Genomic DNA, 21,718 nt, shown 5'->3' with positions numbered 1-21,718 from the left:
GAAAGACTTTTAAACATTCAGGTAATAGAGAGTTTTTCTTGTCTGCACATAAACACTAGCAATGCAGTGGTGAAGAGCTGTAGGTGAGAGTGATGTGATGCTCATAAACGCCCCTGGGTTTTTAGCACTTGTGGGTCTCCAGCACCACGAATTTTTGAGCCCAGGGTTTAAACCCAGTGTCTGAAACGCTGGACAGAGCAGGTGTATGTGAGAACCGGGTGTGCCTCTGCAGGCGGCGCCGCGGGAGGCATGTCCAAGGTCAAGACTGCTGCAGGAACACGGGCGGGGAAGGGCTCCACGCTGCAGAAGAGGTGCGCATGATGTGTGCCCGGAGCCGGGGGTGCCGCAGCTAGGCTGGGTGCCGCCGCGGAGCTCCGGTGTGACCAGAATCGCTGCTGTGCCCAAGGGTCAGCCGTGAAGCTTTCCTCAGTAAGGCCGGCACTGGCTTTTGATCTCTTAACATCAGACGTGCAGCGGCCAGCGTTGTTTACAAGCAGAGAAAGGCAGGGCAGGGCAACGCTCCCCTCCCCTCCCCTGCCCTGCCCTCGGGGCCACGTCCAGGGAATATCAGAGCGCCCTAACCCCGAAAGCGACCTTCCCCCCTGTCACACGCATGGCCTCTCCCCGGCAGTCTTGACTCCTCCAGCTCCGCCAGCCCTGGCCGCCTCGGCCTTTACACCGCACGGACAGCGGGGCTGTCCACCCTGCCCGGCGGGGAAAGGGGGTGGAAGGGGAACCGAGAGGCGGGGAAGGGGCCGGCGCTGCAGTGGGGCAGGCGCTGTCTCCAGGCAGCGGGGCGGCTCCCTCCGCGTCGTGGCCCTGATAAAGGGGCCCCGCGGGCAGGTCGGGGGTGTCGGCCATGGCGTGGGGCTGCGCTCTGTGTGTGGCGCTCGCGGGCGGCGCGCTCCTGGTCCTGCTTGTGCAGGTGCTGCGCTGGCTGCGGGCTGATGGCGACCTCACTTTGCTGTGGGCCGAGTGGAGGGGCAAGAAGCCAGGTAAAGCCGCCCGCCGGCAACCGCCGGGAGCAGGGCTGTGGCCCTGGGTGGGGTGTGGTGGCGGGTCTGTGGCGACCCGTGAGGGAAGAGGGAATGGCGGCATGTGGGGAGGGGAGGAGAGGGGACCTCAGCGATGGCGATGAAGTCTCCTCAGGCTCGGTAGAACCAATCCTCAGCAGCTGGCCGGAGGCTCCTCGGTAGAAATAACCCCAAAGCATAGTTTTCTTGCCCTTATGCAGCCAGGTGTGTGGTGTTTATCATGCCAGTAAAGCAGTTCTAAAAGCAGCTTGAGAGAGTAGTGAGTTCCAGCAGTTTTATGGGAAGGGCTGGTTGGTTTGGCCAAAAAAGGCTTGTTTTGTACTGTTCCTGGGCAGATATCCAGTTCTGGCATGAGCATGCGGAGGAACTGAGGCTGCTTGGTTTGAGCACGTGACTGAGGGACAGTGTTGAAGGAAGGACTGATACGGGCGTGTAGTGATAATAGTAAGATACATTGCTTGCTGTATTGTGCATCTGCTGTTGGTAGCCACAGTCATAGTTACTGCATCTTGGGCTTACAACCAAGTGACCCTCTTAAAACAATAAGGAACTTATGGGCCCCTCCAGATTTTATGTTTGAGGGATCAAAGGATAACATCCAAAGTGACCATTCACTTGACTAATTTGACAAGAGAACTAACATTTTGAATTGTCCAATGGTGACCTGTCTTCATTATAATACTAAAAATCATGCCCACGGCTCAAAAAAACCCTGTCCCAGGTGGAGACCCTTCCCCTGAGCATGTGTAGGAACTAGAAATATCACACCAGTACTAAAATTATATGTAGATTACAAGCAATCACTGTAACTGGGATTGTACTACCTTTTGTAGTAGCTTTTGTGTGTAAGTGTACAGAAGAAAGCCAGCACTGGTGTGCTTGATTTGTGGAGCAGTCCACACTGGGGCCTGGATAAACAGTATCTCTCCTGAGCGTGTGGAATTGGTTTACTTCACGCTGGGCACAAATCTATTTTTTGGACAACAATAGGGTGAGGGGTAATGGCTTTAAATTGAAAGAGGATAGATTTAGATTACATGTAAGAAAGAAGCTCTTTACTGTGACGGTGGTGAGACACTGGCACAGGCTGCCCATAGAAGCTGTGGCTGCCCCATCCCTGCCAGTGTTCAAGGCCAGGTTGAATGGGGCTTTGAGCAGCCTGCTCTGGTGGAAGGTGACCCTGCCCATGGCAGTGGCATTGGAACTGGATGAGTTTAAGGTCCCTCCCAACCCAAACCATTCTGTGGTTCTGTAGTGCTGTAAACTGTAATTATGGAGAAAGGTCTTAATACAGGTTAGACTGGTTTTATTTCAATCATTCAATTCTAGAAGGAGTTTTCAGTTCTGGATTGTATCATTGGCAGGTGCTGTATAGCTTCCCATCTTCTAAATACTTGTGTGGACAGGAGACAAGGGTTTCTGGGTGCTGGGTAACTTTCCTTATGGGTTGTGTATTTCATTACCTGAACAGCAGTCACTCTAAATGGTGTGCTTTTCACAGGCAGAGTAATATTATCAAGACAAGGAGAATCCTTTTATCTGTGAAAGCCTACATATCTGAAAGCCAGCTCCTAAAGCTGGGAATAATGGTATGATTCTTTAGGCCTGTGGGGACGATGTTCTCCTTTAAACGTCCCCACCCCAAAGTTTTCTCATAAATGAAAAGGACATGGCAACCTTGTGCTATAGGAGCTATAAAATGTTGGGAAAGAACCCTAAATAGAGCTACAAAAGCATTTCCTGGTTTAGTTGCGGAACTACTCTGTTCAACCTCTTGTGTGCTATACCCTGTAACACAGTAGTTAATGGTTAGTATAATATGTTTTTATTTTTTAATTTGGCAAGGTTAATTTTTAAACTTATTTCCAGTAGCAACAGGACATTAATTGTGGAGCAAGCTGATGGTTTGATACTTGTTCTACATTGGCATTTGAGCTAGTTTTTCCATTATGTTAGCTCCCAGTAACTCAGTGCTTAGTAACTGTCAGTGCTGGGGAATCAGTGGAAAACTTTCCTTATCTCAGTTCATTATTCTGCCCACAGAACAAGATCCTGAATAACTGCAATGAAGCTGCCCAAGACAGGTTGGGAACAGTGAAACTAAGTGGTAGAGGGGAGTGGATTTGTTTTCAGTAGCAAGAGGAGGTAGATGAGTGTGGTAAGCAGGGTTCAAAGTATGTCCACGTAGCGTTTTGTTCACATCGTGTTTTGTCTACATGGGTTTTCTGCCAAAAAAAGTAACAGGAGAGGTGAGCCCTCATGTTTCTTGTGGTTAATTCGATGAATTTGTAATGTATTGGAATAAAGCTGTAGGAAAGAGTGTGTGAATAGGATTTACAGACAGCAGCTGCTTGGTATAATGAATAATACTGTGATCATTCCTACAACTTCAGCAACACCCCTTTCCACTTTGCAAGTTTGTAACCTTAGAATACATCTCTCGCTTAGACAGTGATTGTTGTTGCTGTTACTGTTTTTGGGAAAAAAAAACCCCAAACCATCAAAGCTTGGTTTTAGGAGGGGTTTTTCTGTGGCTAAAATACAGTCAGCTTAAAAAAAGATGAACAGTACTCACTGTCAGTCCCGCAGACTCCAGCTGAGCTGTGATAGTCTTAAGTGCTCTCTCCTCTTGTCAGAAGGGTAGAACATTTTGGTGCTGGTCTCTTCATGGGATTTGTGTCATTAAGAATCTGAAAGTAGAAATTTGAAACACACTGTGGTGTAGAGAGAACCCATTACTGAAGTAAAGCAGGAAGTAAAAGCACTTCCAGCCTGTGGCTGCAGTGAAAAAGGAGTACTTCTGCTAACTTAAAAGAGTGGGTAAATTTCAGTGAGCTGAAAAGTGCTGTTCTGGCCTTTTTTAAGAATAGAGCTGGCTTTAATTCTCAGGAACTGTATTTGGCTCTGCTGTTTGAATTATACCATGAAAACTTTCTTGGCATACCATTGTTGGAATGCTCTTCTCTACAGACTTGAAAAATAGAAGGAAGAGCTCCTGTCAGTGCTCTGATAACTTGAGTCAGATTTTCAGTAAAACTAGCATTCACTAATCTTGAACACATACAGGTGTTAGGCAATGATGTGTTCTGGAAAGTGCTCTGGTATCAGTGATCATTCATCATAGAGTCATCAAATGGTTTGGGTTGGAAGGGACATTAAGGATCATATAGTTCCAACTCTCCTGCCACAGACAGGAACACCTTCCACTAGACCAGGTTATCTAAAGCCCTGCTTTGAACACTTCCAGGAATGGGGCATCCACAAATCCTTAAATCATGCTCTAGAATTAAATGGGTGTTATTCAGGCATCTGTTGTATTTGATTATTTTGGATGTGTGTCTGGAAAGCTAAGCCTCTTCCCAGTCCCCAGGTGTATCAATAAGTGGGGAAGATTGCAAACAAGGGGAACAGGCATATAAGCAGAGGAGTAAAAGGAGTAATTTTTACTACCAGTTGAAAAAGCATGCCTGGGCAGATACTATGAGTACATGGAAAATTCACGCATGAGCTTACACCTTGGGAGCTCAGCGTACTGTACTCTGTCCAGTGCGAGAACTAACCTGCATCAGATACAAACCAAAGTGGATGAACACCCTTTTGGTTTGTTATGGTTGATTGTCTTTGTTCAGAGAGTTCTATTCTGTTGGCAATTACTTGGGAACATTTTTGAGGTAGAACATTGTTGCGAAAGGTTTGCATAGGCTTTTGTTTGGATTTGTGATACAGTAACTGTTTCCTGTCATTTTCAAGAATTCTCTTGTCCCTTTTCCTCTGAAGCTCTTCTTGATGAGGTTAGCGAAAATGCTGTGTGTGGATGGCTTGCAAAAATGCCGTGCTACTGTCAGGTCAATAAGCAGTGTTTATTCAGGTTAACCTTGGAACAAAGTTCAAGTGGCAACAGAACAGCTATGAACAATTTCACAAGTATGTTTGACCAAAGCATGAAGAAGTCAGGATTTTGTAATAGGCCCTCCAAACAACTATATTTCTTAAAAACATTATCAGATTATACCCTTGCAATGACTTTGTGTTTCTTCTAGCATTGGCAGTGTGTGAACTGTTGTCTTGATTATTTCAATAGAAAATGAACTGCGTGGAAAGGTTGTCTGGGTGACAGGAGCTTCGAGTGGAATAGGAGAAGAACTGGCTTACCAGCTATCAAAGATAGGAGCCTTGCTTGCCATCTCAGCAAGAAGAGAGGATGAGCTTGAAAGAGTGAAGAAGAAATGCCTTCGTAAGTACAGCTTACTGCTTCACGTGAGAAGTTTTGCTCTTGCTGTGATGAAGTTGCTGCAGAGTTACTAACCCACATATTGCAGGAATGAATTTTATGGTGAAAGTGAACTTTATACATAGCTTCACTGTACATATGAAGCTGGTGTTTTCTTTTTGTGAGTGAGAAGCCCTTGTATAGCCTTGCATTATGAGTTCCTTCATAAGCCAGTGTTAACTAAATATGATCATTTGCAAATGGTCTTGTAAGATACTAGATTAAGAAAAGGAATAAAAACTGTGGGGAATGGAGGAAACAGTCTCATGGATATCTTCCTATTAAGAGCCAAGCCATATGGCTGCATGCTGATAAGAAGTCTTCTTTCTTCAGGTTTGTGCCTGTTACAGGCAGACTGGCAACTGACTTTCCTTTTTGGAGAAGGAATTCATAGAAATGTTCAGAAAAAGTTGTTCTGAGCAAGTGCAAGAAAAGATCTCCTGAGGATCAAGAGGAACGAATGTAAAGCAGAATGTTAAACTGTTCCAGTTATCTTTCATGTGCCTACTGAGTCAGTAGGCTTTCCTTTCTCCTATCTCTTTTTCCTTTCGGTTTTTGTGCTCAACAGTGAAGGAGATAGTTAATTCATGCTGTTAAGCAGAGGTTTTGAATGTGATTAACATACCTTTATCAATCTGTTTATCCTCTGTAGCTCAGTATGCAGTGTTTTATACTGTATTATCACAGTTCATTCCTGGTAATGTTAATAGAATGTCCACAGTCTGCTTGGAATGTATGCTAATGAATAATGAAGTGTTTATCTTGGGTTAGCATCTCAGCATTTCTAGAAATCTAAAAGTTGGCATACTCCAAAAATCTGTCAGGGAGCTTTCAAAACCATGCAGCTCCTTAGTTCTGCTTTTTGATGCTTAAAAAGCTCACTCAAGTAGTTATCTATTATGTGGTTAAGTGGTAGTTTGTCAGGGCAAAATTCCAGTGCTATATGGTGCAATGTTTTGTGGTCAGTAGAAGTACGCAACTACATTTGTGCCTGTGGCTGGTTTTGACATTGCAAAAAAACACTAGGTAGGCTGGCAGGAGTCATAATTCTGGCTATGCATTTTCAGACAACACTTGTATGAGAGTGCGATGGGCTAAGGAATACTCAGAAATAGTATCTAAATACATGTGAACCAATTTATCAAAGATGATTTCTGCCTCTGCTGACTTTTAAGTGACCCTGTGAAATGTCTTAGCTATGGTATATACCGGCTTTACAGTCTTACATAGCCATGTGTTTTGCAAGTATATGCTACTGAACTGTAACTATAGGTCAGATTAGCTATATTGAAGCTCTTCAGTGACATAGTTATTCCACATTTTCTATAGCCATCCTTTAAGTAGTGGAAGGGAGTAATTGAGGCCACTTCCCCTCTTATCATTCTCAAGACTGTGTAAACCCAGCTTCAACACCTTTCTTTGATTATTGTGTGCCGTAGCCCCCTTAGCCATCTTAGTGGCCCCCTACGCTATCTCCAGTTTATCAGTATTTGTCTTGAGCCAGTGGTGTCTAAAATTGCGCACAATACTCTAGATGCAGTCTTAAAATGCTGTGTAGAGGCACTTAAAAATCACCTCCCTCAATCTGCTCTCGCTAGTGCAGCTGACTAACATCTGTAATTGCCAGAGCTAATTGCTGAATTACACTCGACTTGCTGTTGTCCTTCCATCTGGACATTACGTCTTGTCTGGAGAGCTGGTAGGTAGCCATTTGGGCGTTGGCCTGCAGTACTGCATAGCATTACTCTGTCCCAGGTGTGAAATTTTGGATTTGATGTACTGAGCTTAATGAGGTTTGTCAGACCGTTCTTGCAGCTTGTTAAAACACCCCTGAAATGACGGTCGTACCTTCTAGCACAGCAGCTGCTCCTTTGAACTTGATGTTAACTGAAAGTTTGAAAACCTGTGTTTTGTTCTATCATCTGGGTCATTAATCAAGACATTAAAAGATGCCGGTCATGGAGGGATACCACTGGCCACTAGTTAGACTTTGAATGGTTGGTTACTATTTTTTTTTTTCTCTGGTGATCCAGTCTGTTTTTCACTGGCATTGTAATCCACTCGCCTAGAACCGTGATATTTCCCCAGTATAGCTTCCAGGATGCTGTGGAAGACAACATAGGAAGCCTCTTAGTCAAGGTGAAGAACCTCCATTGCTCTCCTATTGTCCTCAGAGCCAGTCATCACATAAAGCAGTTAAGTTGGTCAGGCATTATATGTTCATGCTAAATCTATGCTGGCTTTTCCCATTCACCTTCTTGTCCTTCATGTACTTGGAAATTGCTTTCAGGAGGAACTGTCACATAATTTTGCCAAGGACTGAGGTTAGGCTGCGTGATGGCTGTGTGAGACTTGGTTTTCTCCAGTTAATGAGGAGCTACTTGACTTACCAAGTACCTTCCAAAGATGAGTGACATTGGTCAGCTCTTTTGAATCTTGGATGTGTATATTGCCCTGCTTGTATGTGCAGTTTGTCCCTAACTTGGTCTTTCTCTGACACTGGTAGTATTTCTTTTTCCCAGAGTGCAGGAGACGTGAGAAGAGATCTTGCCAGTGAAGACTAAGGCAAAGAAGAGAATGAGTACCTTGTGTTTTTCTGTGCCCTTTGTCACTTCCTCACCATCCTATTCAGCAGTGACCTCCCTCTCCTTTCTTCCTTTTGTTGGTGCTGTACCTATAAGTCCTTGTTGCCTTTCACATTCCTCACCAGTTTCAACTCTGAGAATTGATCTTCTTGATCCCATCCCTGCATGTTTGGGTAGTGGGTCCATGTGCTTCCTGGGTGGCTTGTGTCTGCTTCCACCTGCGTGTTTTGTTTTTGCAACTGAGTTCAGGAGTATTCTGTAAGGTTTGAGTAGTGCAGGATGGATTAAGATTGAGCTGCAGCATGTAACATCAATTTGAATTTGGCTGAATTATAGGGCATAATTTGAGCTAATGGGCTTTAACATGCCTGCTGTAGATGCTGTACACAGCAGCAATTTAACTAGGGAATTTTTGTATTAATGTCAGAAACTAGCACAAATATCTTGGTCCAAATTTAGAGACACCACCCTGTGATACATGTTTACGCATTCTGCGCTGCTTAAAAGCTAAATGAGAGAGAGAGAAGGAATGTACCATAAAAGCTATGGTAATACCTGTTGAGTCATGCATATGCCAACTTAACACCTCATTGCACTTCTGCAGGAGGGAGAGAAAACAGCTTGTGTAGCTTGCATGGTTCCTGCAGGTGGCTTCTCTGTTTCCCCCAACCCCTCTCTGAAGCATGAGTTGAATTTCACCAGTAATGTTGGAGGCTGTTTTCTCTCAAAAGCCCTAAAAAGTAAAAAAGTAGGTGGGGGAGGTGTTCCTTGGTTTGACAAAGCTCAAATAGGATTTAAATATGGATAGGCCCAATGTAAATTGTGGAATTACATAGTAATTGAGGTTGGAATGGACCTCAGGAGGTTATGTTGTTTAACCTCTGCTAAAAGCTCATGATCTATTAAAGGGCATTATACAAGATAGAAATAAAAGGTAGAAAAAGAAGTGCTGAAGAGCTGGAAAATAAAGGCCCTATGCTAAGTAATACCAATCATGTTACAAGAAACTGCTAACTTGGATTAGCATGTGTGTTGTTAATCTGCAAGCCTCTAGGGGATCCTGGGGGAAGGAGGTGTATGCTTGGTGTTGTAACAAAATACTATTCTAAGTCAACATTACTTATGCAGGTTTTGAAAAACAAGTTGGCTTTGGGTGATTATAATCATGTTTTAATTAAAAAGTAACTAGAACTTAATGGACCATAAGCAGGGAAGAGGCAGCCCTTAATTGCTTTAATAGGAGAATATCAGAAGGTCTGCTGCTTGGTGGCTGGGCAGTTTGATCCCAACCAGAAGCCATGTAGTGTAGAACTGCTATGTAAGGAGACTTTAAAGGACCTCCAGAAAACATAAAGCTGTTTCACAGCTAAGTGAAGGTGGCCATTGTTCTGGGTAGACTGAGCTTTGAGAGCTCAGTTTCAAGTATGTTGCACCTGAGAGCTGGTGGCTGTGTGAAACTGACACTGCAGCTGAAACACATAGCTAAAGGGTGTTTGCTGAAGTATGTTAGCATTTGTGTAAAATGATGAACTATAAGGTCTGGAAGCAAGTGTTTTTCTGGGTTATTGTAATTGATCCCTTAAAAACATTGGTTTGGTAACAGGCAGAAAAGGAAATGGAATACTAGGGGTAAAAGGAAAGGAGAAGATAATTTTGACGATGTATAAATTGGAACATGCATATTCCTTCAACACTGTGCACAGTTCAGGTCATCTGCCAGATTAAAAACAGGATGAGTGGACAGTACAAGTATAGAAAAAGGATAACAAGAATGTCAGAATTTTTGTAAAAGCTGCCTGTGAGGAATGACTAGAGCAAAGATTCCTCACCCTAGACAAGAACTACGGAAAGTGATAGAGATGTACAAGTCTGAGTGTGTTGGGGATGGAAGTCATATTGGACTGCGGATTGCTCCAAAAGAAGAACTGTTCTTCTGGTTTGATATTTCTGGAAGTTTCCTACATCATGTAAAAGAGCATTTCATTCCTTATCAGCAGTCTCTGTCTCTTCCTTTGCTCTTTTCTCCCCTGCCTGTATAATTTTATTGGCTGAGTTGATTATATGGTCTTGTTAATCCACAGCAGAAACATGCCTTATGTTAGTAGATTTAACTGTGCAGATCTGCTTGAGATAGCATGAAGTAGAGTTGTGTCTCTCAGAGAGGAGGTTAAACTACATGGATTTTAGTGGTGTATTTCTAGAAGAAATTGAGGGGAAGATGGACATAGAATGGTTGGAGGGAGCAGTAAGTGGAAATACTGGCAGCTTTAAACCAGACAGATGGTTTTATTTTAACTAATAGCCTAAATACTAATAACCTTTGAACAGAAGCAACTTAACAGATTTAACTGACTTCCTTATTTGTACATAACTGTAAAGATAAAGTTCAACCTTACCTGTGTATGTGAGAAGTAGTCATCAAAAAGTCAGAGCCCTTGGCTCATGAAGGAGGGCAGTTGGTTAAAGGGGAGTAGGTACACTTTAGTTGTGGACAGGAGTCAATTCAGAAACAAAAGTAGCACCATCAAGCTAACATAAAAAAAGTAGGAAAAAAAGAATCCTGTTAAATGTAGCTTAAAAAAACCCTGAAAAGATAAACCTTAAAGATTTTATTTTTGTGAGTCATCTGCCCCAAAACGCCAGGGTCACACATCATTGCTTAGGAAATATTTTCAGTGGAAAAGGTCAGTTGTTCTGAAGGGACAGTGGTAAAACTGCTCAACATGGAGGCTTGCTGACAGCTGACTTTTATTTCAGGAGATGGATATATTGAAAGCTGTCAGTTAAACAAAACCCTTTTCCTTCTACCTCCTCCAGTAACTCTTCAACAGTCTAACTTCTCTGGACTCTGCCTCATAGCTACTCATACACATGCTTGACCAGCTAACATACAAGCTAAGTGCCAAGGTTGCCAGTACATCATGCTTCTGAACGTCTCAGTGAAAAATTTCAGTTACATGTTGTTCCCAAAAATTGTAATTTATTTGGGGAATTGAGTGAAAAGCTACACAAGGTCAAACTTTTCAGAAGCAAAAACATAATGGTGAGAAACAAGACTTGTTAGGAACAGATTAAAAATGAATTCTATGTGGAGATCAAAATGAAAACAAAGCAAGTATTTCATTTCCAACTCAATGTTATGGCTTCTTGGTTTTTTTTTAGTGAAAATTTAGTGTTTAAAAGCACATTACATTTCCCACAGTTGTTACATTAATAGTCTTACTGGTTCCCATTTACTTTCTTTGTTTTTAGAGATTAGCAGCTTGGATGAAAAAGATATCCTTGTTCTGCGTCTTGACTTGACTGATAGAAGCTCTCATGAAGCTGCAACCAACAGTGTTCTTAAGCATTTTGGCAAGGTAGGGTGTGCTTTTGGGGTTAAACTTTTTTTTTTCCCTATGCCCTATACTTGCATTTATGTTCATGTTTCACTTCTGTCATATGGTAAATTCACTTGCCAAAAAGTACCTGAATTTTCATCCCTTCTGTTGCTTGTTTATAGGTTTCAACAGGCTTTGCAGAGGTGCAGCAATGAACAAATAATAACTGGTCATTGCCGAGAACTAAAAACTTGATGTCACTGAATTTCTGGGCCAACTGGAGCAATTTAGAGCTTAAAATTGTGTTTGGAAGTCAGAACATTTATTTTGTGATTTCAATAAGGCATGTAATTTGGGCTTAGAACCATGTGGAACAAAACTGGTTGTCAGGCACAACTGTTTGCCTTCTTTGGTGCAGAGTTTTCTTGCTTGCTAGTCCAGAGTGCAGAGTTAAGGCAGTAGCAGTCAGATCTAGCCAGTATTAAAAAAAAAAAAATGTACAAAACTTCAAGCTAAAGCCTTTAGATCACTTGATTTTACTGTGAAATTAGTGGCACCAGATTTGTTTCTTCTGTTCTTTACTTTAGTTGGTTTCTGCTTTTGCATGAAACTTTTCAGAGGTCACCTTGCAGGATCCAAATGTTAAATGTTATTTGCTGCAGTGCAGTAAGGTTAAAAAGATGTTGTGTGGAAAACAAATTTTCAGCTGCCAGTATTCTTGTACTAGGAATTAACCTTGTTTGGCATCAAACACTGTATTCCTGGTGTGTTGACTCACTCAAAATGAGCCAGCCTTCAATTCAAAGGGGGTATCTAGTCGGGGAGGGGGTGAGGAGGGGAGCAACTGCTGAAACTTCTTCAGCAGCTGATGCCTCTTATTGGTGTACGGTAGAGATGACACCAGAGGGAAGGGAACAGCCACTTAACAATTGCTTGAGAAAGCACAGGTATTAAAGGAGATGTGTTCTCTTAACTTATCATTGTATCTTTCCTGAGATTGATGTTTTGGTCAACAACGGTGGACGTTCCCAGCGCTCCTTGTTTGTGGATACAAACCTGGATGTCTATAGTGCCATAATAGAGCTCAACTACCTGGGTACAATCTCTTTAACAAAACATGTCCTGAATCACATGATCCAAAGGAAAAAAGGAAAGATTGTTACTGTGAGCAGTGTGATGGGTATCATGGGAGCTCCCCTTGCCTCTGGGTACTGTGCCAGCAAGCATGCTCTGCAGGTAAGTTAAATTTCTGAGGTTAACTAAATCTTGTGTAATAGACCAACATAGGTCAGTGCCATAGCAAAGGACTTCATTCTGCAGAGAGAACAGAAGTGTCACCTGTAATTGCACACAGCATTATGTAATTTCTTCAGGTTTTGAAAGTTGTTTGGAATTTATTTGTGCTGAAGTGTGAAATATGTCTGCTCCCAGTGTAAATTTATTTTACTAACTAAAATTCAAATGTCATCTTAGTTGGGCTTAACCACTACATAGTTAAATACCGATGAGAAACCCAAGACCTTAGCCTCTGGCTTTCAGATGAATACCTAAATCTGTGGATTATTCTGTTGCATCTAGAAACCCTAATGTTCTCATCTTAATTCAGTTGGTGAGAGTTTTAAGACTACTGGCAGTCTTTAGGACAGTAAAGCGAGAATGGTGAGTGGTAAAGCAGACTATTCAGAGATTAGAATTCCTGATCTGGTGGGGAACATCTGAATGAGTCTTCCCAACAGTTCTGAATCTTGCTGTGGTGTGAAGGACCAGCAGCGCATTGCCGCTTAGGGAGTTAATCCTGTGCATAACGCTTAACTTTCAGTACTGCTTGGAGAGAGTTTTTGACAGGAGCCTCACTTGTGCAGAAAAACATTGAAGAGCTCAAAAAAGTGTCTGGGGAAAAAGACTGCCTGCATCACAGAGGAATTGCTTATTTAAACAGCAGATTTGTTCACATGGGTGTCTTTCATCACTGTTTGATTTCTGGCTTATGTATGTTTTGATCTCAGTAAAATAAACTCTCGCTGTGCTCAGGTTTGAAAAAACAGCACTTTTTTACTTCCTGCTGGGTTTAAGCACATAATCTGAGTAAATAACATTGCTTAAGCTATGGGATCAATGGCCTTTGATGGTTTGTCTAACAGCAATAAAAATGTAACAACTGGCTGACACTGCAAAGCCACCAGTCACTTGGAAGAATGAAGAAGTAAAAGACAGTGACAGGTATCTGCTAATAAACAATTTTCAGTTAGTGATGGGGAGAGAGATCTGCTGCTCTACATTTGAGTGCCAGTGGTGAAATTGCCCATTAGAGGCCAACTTTTGGGTTAAGTCTAGTAGAAGTATGAATTCCCCTTATGCTCCTTTATTATGTGTTCTTCCGGTTGAATTATCTTTTGCGTGTGGTGGGGCTGGTTTAAGCATGGCTCATCAGTTGCAGAGCACAAGGAATTCACACGTTGCTGTAAAAAAAACCTAAAACAACTCGGAACTCTGTTGTTAGGGTGGAAAATATGGGCAAAGCTTTAACGGGAGAGTTTCTGGCTTAATTAAAATAAGCTAACTGAACTGCTTTTTGTTAGCTTCTACCCCTGCTCAGTAACCAGGCCAGACCCCAAGCTTCCTTTCTTGTTTTTCTTTCAGAGCAGCTCTGTTGTACAGAGTTGCAGGTGTTAAAACGTGATTTGCAAAGTAGATTTCAGAGAGGCTCTGTCCGAGAGTCTCTGGTCAGTCTGGAGTCATGGCTGATGTGGGCGTGGAACCCCCAAAAACTAGAAAGGCTTTTTTTTTTAAACCTCAAACTTCACCAGTAAATTCAGGGAAGGGAAATCTGTCGGAATGGGAGGCCTCTCCAGAAGCTCAATGCTCAGCTCTGACAATGACCAAGGAGAAATGTCGAGAGAGAGGGTAGGGGAAAGATGTGACAAAGCATAAAGTGATGCTTTTCCTGTTGCTTTTTCCCAGCAAGGGTCAGCCCATATTCTAAGATCTTACTGAAATGAAGATTGCATTTTGGCCACCAATTATTAAATATGCAAGCCTATCTGACATGAATTCCACTATTATGGTTTTGGGGTTTCTTTTAATTCATGCCTTGGAGTTCACCACAGCCAACACAGTTACTGCTGCAGTCTTATACAATCTTAATCATGCCTTTTATGAAAAAAGTCCCTTCTTTCTTCCTTTTGTTTGGCTTTGGTTGTGGTTTTTGGGTGTTGTTTAATTTCTTTTAAAGGGCAGTTGGAGGAGGAAGGAAGGAATTCTTTTAAGAATTAAAGTTTGTTCTTGATACAATTGTGCTTTGATTCATGCCAACTGGAATTCTTGATGACAATGTTCTATTGATGAAATTACCCTTTGTTTCGGTTCTGGGAGTGCCGTAAGAACATGAGTTGAGGCCATGGGAGTCTGCATGTGACTGGTGCAGCTTCTCTCCTGGTGTGATGATGCTCATGGAGATCATGTGCCATTCATCTAGTTGCAATTCATGTAATTGGAGGCATGTGGGGTGGATCAGAAATGGTGGCCTTCAAAATACTCCTTAATCACGAACTTGTCTAATAAGCACATGGACTGCCCTGAGCAGCAGCCACTACTCTGTTTTCTGGTCATTAGGGAATCGTTTCTGAATGTTTCTGTCACGGTAGAAGTTGGCTCAGCCTTACTGCCTTTAGCATCTCCTAGGATTTGGTCACAAAGCCAGAAAGGCCCAGCGGAAGGAGGAGCATGCAGACCTCTTGAAATGGTGTGTTGGGGGGAATATCAGGATGGCCACAGAGCAGAAATGGGAGCTTGCTGTGATCTCTAGCTACATGCATTCCATGTTTGCTGGCTTTGCACCCCTTTAATAAAATTGCACTGACTTTTGACAGTGCAACTCAAATGGCACTCTGAAAAAAGCCTCAGCAGCCCTGTGTGCTCCAGCTGTTGTGAAGGTGATTTCCAGAGATAACATAAGCTCACTGAACCAATGCTCAGTTTTTGGTACCTTGCAACTTGCTCAGGTGAGCAGGGCTCCCCTTGGAATACTGGGAGAGGGTGTGTGCTGCAGCCAGTGCCTTCTGCAGGAGGGTGTCTGAGGTTGCCTGCATCACTGTGTGCCTCTGGTGGCTACTCAGGGCTGCAGGCAGGTGTCTGTTCTTAGGTAGAACTTGGATCCCAGAAGCCTGCCAGCATGTGAGGTAATGTAGTGCTTTGTCACAAGTGACCAAGTGATGTTTCTGGCTTCCTTTTCTATCACAGCATTCCCAGACATAAAACCTTTCAACTCCTGGAAGCAGAATCATAGAGTAGTTAGGGTTGGAAAGGACCTTAAGATCATCTGGTTCCAACCCCCTGCCATGGGCATGGACATCTCACATTAAACCATGTCACCCAAGGCTCTGTCCAACCTGGCCTTGAACACCACCAGGGATGGAGCATTCATAACCTCCCTGGGCAACCCATTCCAGTGCCTCACCACCCTTACAGTAAGGAACTTTCTTATATCCAATCTAAACTTCCCCTGTTTCAGTTTTAACCCGTTACACCTTGTCCCATCACTACAGTCCCTAATGAAGTAGTCCCTCCCCAACATCCTTGTAAGCCCCCTTCAGGTACTGGAACAAGTACATCTTGTGTTTGTGTTCTTCAGGTAAAATGGGACTCAGTTCTGTTCCTCATCACCCTAAATCCACAGGGTGTGACAAGGGATTGTGGGCCGTGGAGCTCTCACTCAGTCCTCATTAACTAACTATTGCCTAAAGGAGGGAGGACAGCTGCATAGGCCACTGTTCAGGCTGTTCTTCTAGGAGAGCCTGGGCTTCCCATCAGTGCTGGGTGAGGAGGATATAAAGCACTTGTGAACAAGGAGCAGCACCACGTCCTCCCCTTGCCCATGTGGCCATGCTCGTGACACAAGCTGCCTCCCTCTCCCCTTTGGGGTCTGGTGTCTTTACACTTGTTATGTCCTCCTCAGAGGACTGGTGCAGTCCTGTCACAGAAGTTGTGCTGTGACTTGAGAGCTAAGGGGGCTTCCCTGAGATAAGTGGGCTCAGGACCCCTCAGGGAATGAAGGGGATGTGGGTAGTGCAGGTCAGGGCTGTAGTATTAGCCTGGAGACGGGAATAGAGCCCAGCGTATTGGTGGCATGTCTGAAGGTGTGCACCAGGACTGGAGGAAGCTCCTTTCTTTCAGTGTAGGAGGCAATCTAGGGGAGGGCCTGGGTTTTTAATTCAAAACAGCTGGGTGGTTGGCAGATCTCCCATGCTTTCCCGTGTGTCCAGAAGCAGACTCCTGGTCATATGTATCTTAATGTTAGCATTCAATCCTCTGGAATTTGTGCATATCTAGGCTTTGATAACATGCTGTGAAGGTCTGATACCATAGAGTCAGGGCCTGCAGGTACTTTTAACTTTAAATACACACTGTAAAGAAGCTGACCACGTATGCAGTCTGTAAGCTAGAATTAGTCCCCAGCAACTGGGAAATTAGGACCTGTGTTCTTGGTTATACGTGTGCACCAGTGTGCAACTTGGAGCCTGGCTTTAGTGTGTAGCTCCAGATGATGACTTGTGTGTCAGCACAGGAGTGTTTCTGGCTGATATTAGCCCTGTGTTGCAATTTCTGAAGGGCTCTGGGTCAGCCAGCCCTCTTCCTGAGCTGTATGGGAGTACAGATTGCACATTTTTAGCACAGTGGGAGAGGTTCATCAGCCTGTGCTCACTCTCTTATGATAAAAAAACGTGTTAGAATAAAGAGGGAAATGTTATTACCCAGGTCAAAGATAAGACACAGTATGGTATTTGCTGAATCGTATCTCTGCAGTGCTTGACCAGCAACTTTGGTAGGAAGCACCTTCCTGAACTGGTCACATTCCCTATAATAGTTGCTGTCTAAATGTGAACTTCTACAGAGATTAAAAAAACTTTTATCCTGTTAGTTTAAAGGAAAGAAATACTTGCAGCTTTTGTAATTATAGTTTAACCTAGATATGCTGGTAGCATATTCCTGAGCTGAAATAAGATTTATAACTGCATGAATGCAAATTTCAAACTCTGCAGTGTGTTCAGCAGTGTAGAGTTACCTCCTAAAAATAATCAGGATGCATCTTTGACTTAATATGCTGAAGTTTTCCTTCTCTTACATGGAACCAGTGCCACTTACTCAATAGAAACAATTGAAAATAGAAACACCACAAAGAGCAATTCACCTGCAAAAGGTAATTTCCACAATATTGTAGTTCTTGAAGCTGGTGGCGCTTCCACTGCCAAGGCTGTCAGGGTTGGCCTCGGTACAGGGACAGCAGCATCTGGCTGTAGTTCAGAGAAACTACTGTGTATTTGAGAGGTTGGCGACACATATCGATGTCTGTAATTGCAGATATTAGCCACTGAATGTGAAAAGCCAAAGAAAGTAGTAGGAATTGCTTTTAATGGAATACCATTACCTTTTCAGCATAGAGTCACTGTGTAAATATATAGTCAGTTAAACCTTGCTACGTGTGGCAGTATGGCAGAGGTGTATTACATCCTAGTCTTTTCTCCTAGGGCTTCTTTAATTCTCTTCGGACCGAGCTGACTGACTACCCAGAGATCAGTATTATCAACATATGCCCAGGGCCTGTACAGTCCAAGATTATACAAAATGTCTTTACGGAGAATCTTGCAAAGGTAAGGGCCCAGTTCTGTTTGAGATGAACATGACTTTTGCTGCAGGATCAGTGATCCTTTGTTGTGGTTTAAGCCCAGCCGGCAACACAGGACCACACAGCCGCTCGCTCACTCTCCCCACTTCCTCCCCCTGCTCCTGGAGGGATGAGGAGGAGAATCGAAAGAATGTAACTCCCATGGGTTGAGATAAGAACAGTGCAGTAACTAAGGTATAACACAAATCACTGCTGCTGCCACCAATAATAATAATAATGATAAGGGAAACATCAAGGGAAGAGAATACAACCGCTCACCACCCACCAACCAATACCCAACCTAACCCAAGCAGTGATCTAGCTCCTCTGGGTAACTGCCCCCAGTTTATATAGTGGGCACGACGTGCTGTGGTATGGAATACCTCTTTGGCTAGCCTGGGTCAGGTGTCCTGTCTCTGCTTCCTCCCGGCATCCCCTCCTCCCTGGCAGAGCATGAGACTCACAAAGTCCTTGGTCAGAGTAAACATTACTGAGCAACAACTAAAAACATCGGTGTTATCAGTGCTGTTCCCAGGCTGAAAGTCAAAAACACAGCACTCCAACAGCTACTAAGAAGGAGAAAAATGACTGCTACTGCTGAACCCAGGACATCCTGCCATGGTTTTCTTTATCTCCTCCTAGCATACACTGACCTCACCTTCTTACCGAGAAATGCTTTGGTCAGTGCAGAGCTGTATATGGTTTTGTAGTTATTCATGGTATCAAGTCCATATCAAATGAAAATAAAGTCTGAGAACTGTTCTGCCTTCTCTTTCAACACACACAGTCCTAGTCTGGTAAAAATTGCCATACTACTGCTGTTCAGTGGAAAAAGCCAGGATTTTCTAGACACAGTTCTGCATGCAGAATACTGCCCTTCCTGCCCAGGTGGCTTTTTGTTTGCCCTTTTCCTGACAATGCCCTACTCGGTTGACGCTGCTGTTGGCAAAGCCACTGCAGTCAGCTGGGGCAAGGCATGCATTCCTTTCCTTTTAGTTATTGTTCAGGGAGAAAAAGCAAAACCTTCCAACTGCACAGTTGCTTTTAATAAGCAATTTAATTTTTTGCCTAACAAAATAGCTGGCAAAAAATGGCTACTGTGATACATAAAAATGTAATCTGTCTTAAGTGCAGTCAATTTAAAGCTTGGGATAACCCACCAGTGAGGGGAGTAGGGGTGGGGGAATCTCCTATGGTTGAATTGAGTTCTGAAAGGATTTTTTGGCTTGCAAAACTTTATACATCTGTGAAAGACAAGATGTACTTTTTGAGCAGTCTGGAAAGCTTGCAAAACAAATTCCTCAGATTTCAGCATGGCAAAAGCCCTAGGAGGAAGACCAAATCTAGATGAGAATTGCTTTTGCTCTGGGAAACAGAAGAATAGATTGCTAGAGCAGTCTGTTATTACTCGAGTGACATGTACATGAATTCACATGGCTATGGCTTAAGTCCACCAAGTGATGTGCATGCACAGGACTTCAAGACACCCCTGTCACTGAATAAGCCTGTTGCTTTGCTTTTGTTTGAGGTTGCTGCCTGCACAGCAGAGCTGGCAGGAATATTTAAGATAATGGGGAACATGGTCTCACCTGCTAACCCAGTTACTCAGCAACTTGTAGCATATAATGGAAACTAGAGCATAGTGAGGGCTGGGTTCCCCAGAGCCAGTCTCTGCTGTACTGGCTGGATTATTCTACTTGTGCCAAGTGAAGAAGCTGGGAGGAGCGTGACTGTGGCATTTAGCTCAGCCCTTCCTTTCCCTCTGTTGCTCACAGAGATCCAGATCTAATCCCTCCTTGCTCTCTCCCCTCCAGTCCATAGAGAACAGTGGTGATCAGTCCCACAAGATGCCGACTGACCGCTGTGTCCGGCTCACCCTGGTGAGCACAGCCAACGACCTGAAGGAGGCTTGGATCAGCGACCACCCCTACCTGGCTGTTTGCTACCTCTGGCAGTATGCACCCACTTGGGCCTGGTGGCTGATGAACAGAATGGGCAAGAGGAGGATACAGAACTTCAAGAGTGGAATTGTAGGTTTATTCCTCTCCTCTCCTTGCTTATTTGCCTTTTTTACTCTGCTGATAGACTCTTTAGTCATGGGAATATTGGGATTGTATTTTGGATCAGTTTCTCTCTTCATTCCTCACTTCCCCAGCAACTGGTGCCAGGCCAGACTCCATTGCCACATGCCTGCTTGTCTAGAGTTACTGCAGCATGGGCAGCACACATCCAAGTCAGAACATCTTGCTCTGATCTTCCTCACATGCGCTGCATGTTCAGAGCTCACCGTTAATGCAGAGCTGAGCTATAAGGCACTAGGATAAATTATTGAATGCAACTTGGATTTAAGACCGTTGAAAACACCTCCCTGGTTGTAGCTATTTTTTATATCAGGCATGTAATCTGAGCACCTCCCAGGAGTATGTTAAGTGATACCCCTGTCTATTGGGGCTCTTCACTCACATTTTCCTCCCTGAAGATGGATGTTTGTTCTTTCGGAACAGAATTGGTATTTTTTCCTACTGTGATTTAGTTGAACTTGGTACAAAACCCCATGTTCAAGTACTTCAGAAGCAGGAAATACAAAAATAAGGGTGGCACATGCAGCTTAAGACTTCCTGCTTCCACACTGTAACTGCCCACTGTCACAAGCCATTTCAAGCAAAATAACATTCTGGGTGAGGGACGTAAATGCTGAAGCAAGCAGGGTGGGAAATACTGACTGGATGTACTCTCACTCTAGGATGCCGATGCCTCTTATTCAAGAAAGAAGAAGTAAGGAGAAGCTTGTACAAAACCCTGTTGCTCTTCTGATAAGGTGGAGAAACTGTTTTCATGTTGTGTGACTGGAAACAGCAGCTTTTTTTATCTGTTGTACCTTTGTCATCATGTAAGCAGACAAATCTATCAAGCTGTATACACACTTGGCTAAATAAAAGTCTTTTAAAACATACCTGTTTCATGTTAAACTACCACAGGGTGAGGTTTTAAGCTTATAAGAACAGAAGCAGAAGAGGCAGTTTTTCTGCTATTATGACATTGGCAAACTTACTGTGCAGGCTAAAAATTCTATGCCCACAGGATCCAGTTTCTGTCACTGGACAGAGAGGAATGAAAAAACAGCCCACACGTAGAACAACAGGTGAGGATGTGCAGTGTGTATCTGAAGTGTTCCTTTGGGAAAGGGAGATTGTGTTTCCTCTTTGCTGAGAGCAAAATGCATATTTAGGGCTAAATCCCTTAACTTCTGCCACAACATTTACCTCTGGGTATCAGCACCACTGCAGTGTCCACATGTATGTTGGACGTGTGTGTTAGACAGCAACAGCCAGGAGGAACTGAGGACTCCGCTTTTAAAAGATTTACCATCCCACTGCCACCCAGTTCAGCTGTCAGCAGGGAATACCTCTTGTAATGGTAACTCACCTGTAGCTGCAAGCTTGGTGATCTTGCTGCTGACAGTGTCCTCTGAGGTATGTTTGGACATGCCTCAGGCCACACACTGTCCAAGTAAGAAAAATTCTTACTTCTATCATTGATAATAAAACAACAACAGCCCGTTTAGAAGTTGTTGACACTTTCCAACTACAGCAAAGAGTAAGCCAAAAGTGATGTTTTCAGTGTGACACTCGACAAAGATGGAAACAACTGTCTAGGGACAAAACTAAAGACTAATGAAGTGACAAGGATCTGGTCCCACCTCCTTCTGGGAAAGAGGAAGGTTCAATTCACATGCTGTTGTCTGTGGAACATGCTAAAGAGGCAGTAGCAAGTCTGCATGACAAAGTGCAGTGACTTTAAATACAACACACATGCTTTTGTCTCCATGCCCTAATCCACAGAAGATG

General features: G+C 43.5%; 1 protein-coding gene across 1 annotated transcript; it reads left to right on the top strand.

Annotated features, from left to right (window-relative positions):
- Window positions 1–802: 802 nt before the first annotated feature.
- DHRS7 (dehydrogenase/reductase 7) lies at window positions 803–20,823 on the top strand. The gene is made up of 7 exons (XM_061462727.1): window positions 803–995; window positions 5,116–5,268; window positions 11,142–11,248; window positions 12,206–12,445; window positions 17,734–17,856; window positions 19,685–19,900; window positions 20,614–20,823. Exons 1-7 carry the CDS (start codon window positions 860–862, stop codon window positions 20,647–20,649), a joined length of 1,011 nt encoding a protein of 336 aa, XP_061318711.1. The 5' UTR covers window positions 803–859; the 3' UTR covers window positions 20,650–20,823.
- Window positions 20,824–21,718: the final 895 nt, after the last annotated feature.

This window comes from Pezoporus flaviventris, unplaced genomic scaffold (assembly GCF_033815535.1).
Source record: "Pezoporus flaviventris isolate CSIRO_AGI_PZ_B2104156 unplaced genomic scaffold, CSIRO_AGI_Pfla_v1 ptg000035l, whole genome shotgun sequence".
Classification (NCBI taxonomy): Eukaryota; Metazoa; Chordata; class Aves; order Psittaciformes; family Psittacidae; genus Pezoporus; species Pezoporus flaviventris.
The sequence above is the reverse complement of the archived record's forward strand: the minus strand, read 5'-3'. Positions and strand labels throughout refer to the sequence as shown.